The 5,910-nt window shown below is 44.0% G+C and overlaps 1 protein-coding gene and 1 long non-coding RNA gene across 2 annotated transcripts; one reads left to right on the plus strand and one right to left on the minus strand.

Moving 5' to 3' along the window:
• The first annotated feature begins 1,191 nt into the window (after nt 1-1,191).
• LOC103717106 (B3 domain-containing protein Os02g0683500-like) lies at nt 1,192-1,854 on the plus strand. The gene has a single exon (XM_026808458.2). It carries the CDS (start codon nt 1,192-1,194, stop codon nt 1,852-1,854), a length of 663 nt encoding a protein of 220 aa, XP_026664259.2.
• A 1,279-nt stretch (nt 1,855-3,133) lies between these two features.
• On the minus strand, nt 3,134-5,630 carry LOC103717105. The gene is made up of 2 exons (XR_605637.4): nt 5,360-5,630; nt 3,134-4,033 (listed from the first exon to the last, which is right to left on the minus strand). It is a non-coding gene; the product is annotated as an uncharacterized LOC103717105 (long non-coding RNA).
• Between the last annotated feature and the right edge of the window lie 280 nt (nt 5,631-5,910).

Below are 5,910 nucleotides of genomic sequence, written 5' to 3' on the forward strand. Positions count from 1 at the left end.
GGGAATATGGTATCAGCTAGTGGTTGTATGAATGCTTGGCTACCATGTCATCTGAGAGAGGCGTATTCCATAAATCACCTTTTAGATGGATTTAAGGTATTCAGAACGTTCTGAGTTGGAGGGATTGGAAGCTTTTGTCTCCATACAGATTTTTGGCATTTGGCTCTTGCGCTTATTCATGAATATGGTAGCAGGAGCTTGATAGATACCCCTCCTAAGGGGTATGTATCTATGAGCCCTTTTTCAGGATACTCCAGGACGTAAAACCGTCCAAGGCTGGTGGTGGTGCATAGGAAAATTTGATGGTTTTGGGAGGATGGTGTAGATGTGGCGGCTGCTGGGGAACAGGGTGATTAGGGGACTTTATAAACAAATTTTCCTATAACCATCTATAAATACATAAACTTGCCATGACGCTGATGTGCGAGGTTGTAACGTATGGCTGACCAATGCTGCAAGTAATATTAAAAGAGGCACCTCCATTAATCCACGTTGCTCGCAACATGGATGATCTGACTATCACTTCTCTGTTTCAAATGTGGGTGTATCTGGGTTATGGTGGACTTTGATTCCACGAATATTACGTTCCTCTTCAACCAAATCTCCCAAAGAAACCAAGTACCATTACCAGCTCACCAAATCTAGTCAGGCCGACTAAATATGGATGTCCTAATGAATTAAGATTTAGTGTGTAGATTTCAAAAAAGGAAACGAAGAACAAATAGGAAAGCCTTAGCTATGGCACCGCCCTTTTCTGCTCATAATAAGCTTGCCTCTGCTGTGTCATCGGAGAGATCCGAATCTACCTATTTGGACGCGACCCATCATGCAAGTTTCCTTTTCTGGATTCTTTTTTCCTTTCTTCTAGTTGGATTCTCAATTATATAAACCCCTCCTACTCCTCGTTGCTATTATACAAACGCCTCTTCCTCCTCCTGCTCCGTCCCAGCGGCGCCGCCTCCTCTTCATTGCTTTCAACATGGCTTCTCTACCGAGCAATCAATACGGATTTCCCTTGTAAGATTAACTCAATCCTCTGTCCTCTTATTTTTATATATTAACGTACGTTAATCCTCCATTGTTTTTCTTCTCAGGGTTGCTGTGAAGGAAGAGGTGGACGATCCAGGGTTCCATATCTCGAGTTCGCTGCACCACTTTCCAACAAGGCAAGAGGGGACGCATGCAATGATGATGGCTTCGAGTTCTTCGAGCAGGGCTAGAGGGAACAATGCCAGGACACTGCAACGTCTTGGATCAGGAATGCCGATGCCGTATAGCAACGCTGTCTGGAATATAGCTCAAACATATGCCACTGGCATCCACTACATCAACAACCTGGTTAGTAATCTCTCACGGCCCGAGCTTCCTGTACGTAAGCTTGGGTTCCAAGATCCAATCTCCAGTTCCCACCGCTTGTCCATTGGCGGTCACTCTGCCATACCAACGGGCCCTCGCAGCGATGGCGACGGGAGAGGAAATACAGAGGGCCGCGAGTTGTTCGGCTTGAAGCTGACATACAGCGGCATGCAATATTTGAATCGGCTGATCATACCGGCACAACCAGCAAAAAGGTTCTTTCCGGATGCGCCTTATCTTATGTTTTGGGATGAGCAGAGCCGGCGATGGTGGATTTTCCAATATTGCCGCTCAAGCTGTGGGCAACGGTATGCGTTTGTCTCGGGGTGGTCCTCCTTCGCCAAGGAGAAGGCTCTTAAGCCTGACGATACTTTGATCTTTAAGGCTTTCACGGACAACGAGATTCTCGAGAACTGCTATTACTCGATCGATGTAAGGAGGGCGGCTCGGAAGAAGGAACAGATTAAGTTATTTGGCGCGGTCATCGAGATAGATTAATTGATGAAAATAAGTCCCCAAGAATACAAACTAGCTAGAGATATTATTTCCTTTTTTACCTCCTTTAGTCGATTTGCTTAGGCAATCTTTTCTTCTTCTTCTTCTTCTTTTTTATTTCGTCGTCCAATAGTTGATTTGGTGGAATCGTAGCACTGCTTCACCAGAAATATTCCAATCATTGTATCACTTCTTGATGAAGCACTAGTTAACAATAGCTTGCAAAATCTGATGCACGTCAATTAATTTCTGAATTTTTAGTATGGTCGAGTGATGAAGTATATGGTAAGTTTTAACGTACAAGCATGACCAGTCATGCATGCGTACCTTCTATGATGCTGCTTGCAATGGGGCCATTATATTTCAAGGAATGTCGAACAGGAAGAATGCTCAAATCCACTTTCTGTTTTGCTGCAAATTTAAATTGCAGGCATCACCAAGATGGAAGCCACAGTTTATACATAAGTTGCACAGACAACATAAGTTAAAGAAGAAAACGTGAAATAAGAACGACAAATAGCTGCCCAAAGGTTAGGAACTTGCTGTTTGTTTATTGTCCATTATAATTAATAATTCTTTCTCTAAAAAAAAAATCTTGAACATCTTGCCAGGCTGGTTCTCTAGATTTACCAGGTTACACATCTCTCAAGAGTCAAATTATAATCTCATCAGAATTTATCAAGTAAGTATATTGTGCTTTTCCGAACTTGTTTAACAAAATGCAAACAATAAATCAATGCACCCTGCTTGCAAAAAAACCGAAAAATCAATGCACCCTGTTTTTTTTTTTTTTTAATAAATTGACCTTAAATTTTCCGAGCAATAATATGCTCACGTTTTTATGTGTGCTCTAGTAATCGTCTGATTTCAGTATCACCAGTGAACTTCTTTTCCACAGCATATGTTCTATGGAGGTGGCGATTGAGAACTCATTGTCCCGATGGTGACACCTAATCAATTTGATGATTTAGAACCCATGGTCAAGCAACAGTTTCGTGCAAGTCAGAATATAATTTCTTTAATTCTTAATCGCTGTTGTATTATCAATCAGTTGAAATGCATAAGATAATGAGATCAATTTCTGCTCAGAACTATTTCAACAAGATCAGTCAATTAAATGATATTAAATATTCTTAGGGACAATATCTATTGATAGATAAGCTGACTCGCTGAAAGGTCACGTTTTGGATGCTGCTTCATATCTTCCTACTCAATAAAAGGTTGTAGATAAGGTCGTATCTACAGTTACTGTCGCATCTAGACGAACTTGACTCATTTACAATTTCTTCTTGAGAAAGAGGTGAGAGTCCACCCATGTTTGATTTTTTATGATTGATAAAAGGAAGCAAAAGAAGGGATTTTAGTTCATACAAGAGCAACCTCAAAGAGAATTACTGGAAGAAACTACGGCATTCATCAAAAAAAAAAAAAAACCAGAGAGAACAAACAACAGCTCTCCCAATACTAGAGCCATATCTGCTTTAAACAAAATAGTTTCCTGATATTCCTTTGCCATGAAAGTTCATACTGCTTGTACGCCAGTTAAATAAGCAAGTTGTTGAAGACTCCAAGCATCGTATAGTTTGCTAAGGATTTTACTGGCCTTCTTTTTGTTAAAAAAAGCTGGACATGTATCCCGAGTTTAAGGAACCCTGCCTCAGTGGGGAGCAGCAACAGTGGCAAGGTAAGCAGGTTCCATGAAGAGTTCATTCACTCCCCTCATGCAGTGGGGTAAGATGCCTGCATGGCGGCACTGCAAAGCTCCACCCCTCCTTGGCCTTAATGTCACTTTCCACCCTAATGTATCCATTCTCGCCTGATGTCGAGCCCCATGAGTTCTTAACGAGCCAATGTTTGGTCCAGTCGCCGACACCATATCCAACTGCAGCAACTCCATGATGCAAATCAGTCCCACAGTAACCACTAGAAACCCTGCTTGGATAGAACTGAAAAGCAGAATTGCTGGCTTCGATGGCAACAGACGCCGGCTGCTTGGCCGCTGCCTTAAAGAAGTGTCGTCTCATTGTTTCCTGCTACATCTTCATAGCCCTCGTTGCATCGTTGGTATTCACCATCAACGTCACAATCCACAAGCACATGCTCTGATAAGGAAATCAGCATACCAGTGCCCTGTTTGGTGATTCCTTCCATTGCAGCTACTGCAGCGAAACCCAACAGAACCCTAGTTCGTGCATTAAATCAAATGTCAAGCGTGCAATTCAAACAAATGAAAGAATTCAAGGTTACCATTACTTTGTCTGGCAGTCTCAGTATGGCCTTATGGACCATTTCAGATGCAGACCAACCAACAAAGTGCTCAACTGTGAGCTTGACAACCTAAACCTGAACCCCAGTCAAGGCCCTAAAATTACGTCGTTCTTCGGATCTTGACCGGGTCCGAGCTTCCCAAGCTCCGAGTTGAACAAGAGCAAAAGGACTGACCTCTTCCCCGGCTCACCGTGAACTGGGTGACTTTTCACTCCCTTGATCGTTCAGAGGGCGATCGCGGAGTCACTGAATGAAGTCCTCCGTTTCTTTCGGAGGTGCTGACCCGCAGCGAGGCAGATATTACTAAGTGACATATTTGATATGGCGACGACAACAGCATGTCGTAGAAGGAGATAACAGGTGGAGCCAACGACCCACTAAGACTCACGTATCTACAACTACATCCCCGAGCGGCAGTCAACGGAGGCGTGAATGCAAGATGCCAGCGAATGATCGGCCGGACAGAGGCTAGGGCTGCTTCCTTCCCACCGCGTCCTTCCTTGTGTGTCGGAGATATAAAGCGAGTGCACCGGAAAAGAACGGGAACTGAGTCGATCTATTCCATGGCGGCGGAACGATATGATCTTCCAACCGAACGAACAGGAGATAAAACAACAATGTAAATGAACCGAACTGGATGGATCACTTTCTTTCCATCCAAACGGACACCCACTACACGAGATGAAATTTCGCTGCTCCACCCTCACTTCACTTTTTTCGTATCGGAACTACGCGTCTTTCATTCAAGCCCAGTAGCTCCTTCGATCCAACACGAAAGGAAACAACTACCATTTTTGACTTCCCATTGTATGCGGGCTACTGTGGGCTACGTTGGTCTGTGGGCACCCGTCTTTCTATGGTCCACTAGTCTGGAGTACACTGACTGGGCTTCTTACAGGGAAGGAGGCTACTACTTTGATGGGGCACCTGCGATATTCCGTTTTTCGCCTCCGCTTGCTCGTTTCACCCCTTAATAGACGAAGAAGACTTATTCATATTCGAGGAGAAGCTTTTCACTCCCGTGAAAAGCTTCCATGTTGACGTACCTCCTACCTGAGCTGCACCAACGTAGTTACCTCTTTCACTCATCGCAACAGAATCTGGCTTGAGTCACGTTAGGTTCAGGTAAGTTTGCGGTTTATAAAATTGGACACTTTGTCAGTTTACATTATAGTTTAGGTCTTTAGTAAGACGATTCAAAGGGGCAGTGTAACATCTGCTAGGTCAACCATTTACTTACCAAATTGGCCCTCATCCTTGATGGGAGCAACTGTGCCCTTAGCCCTCCAATCCATGCTTGCAGGCACTGCAAAGATGTTCTCATAGTTGAAGCTCTTCACTGCCTTCCCCGAGCTTGCTTGGTATGGCCCAAATCCAGCGTACAAAGGCTTGAATTCGTCACTGGTGAGGTCTGCAAACTGTTGTTCGGTAGCTTGTAGTTGCAGCAATGAATGATTCAATCAATTCGATGTTACATTTTGAAGCCCAGCTCTTTTTCAGCTGCGACAATGCACATGACATTTGCCTTTAAAGTGAGTTCTTGAGCTGACAATGAGGAGGCGTCGCCTTCTCAAACATCTGAAAACAGATTTGGACCGCATTCTCCGAGGAGCAGACCATCAGTGCCTGATGAAGTAGCCACTAATGTCGTGGCGAAGGTTATATCATGCCCATACTGAGATATCCACCGGTCGTGCTTCTCCAGCAATGATGTGTCGAAAAGGGTGCACGATGCTGCATGAGAAGCCCAAATAATGATCATTAACAAGGCTGCCCATAGGCATTTGTTTG

This window comes from Phoenix dactylifera, chromosome 5 (assembly GCF_009389715.1).
Source record: "Phoenix dactylifera cultivar Barhee BC4 chromosome 5, palm_55x_up_171113_PBpolish2nd_filt_p, whole genome shotgun sequence".
In the NCBI taxonomy this organism is placed as follows: domain Eukaryota; kingdom Viridiplantae; phylum Streptophyta; class Magnoliopsida; order Arecales; family Arecaceae; genus Phoenix; species Phoenix dactylifera.

Bases quoted from the DNA above. Each gene is read 5' to 3' on its own strand.
- LOC103717106 (XM_026808458.2), top strand. From the start codon at position 1,192: ATGGCTTCGAGTTCTTCGAGCAGGGCTAGAGGGAACAATGCCAGGACA.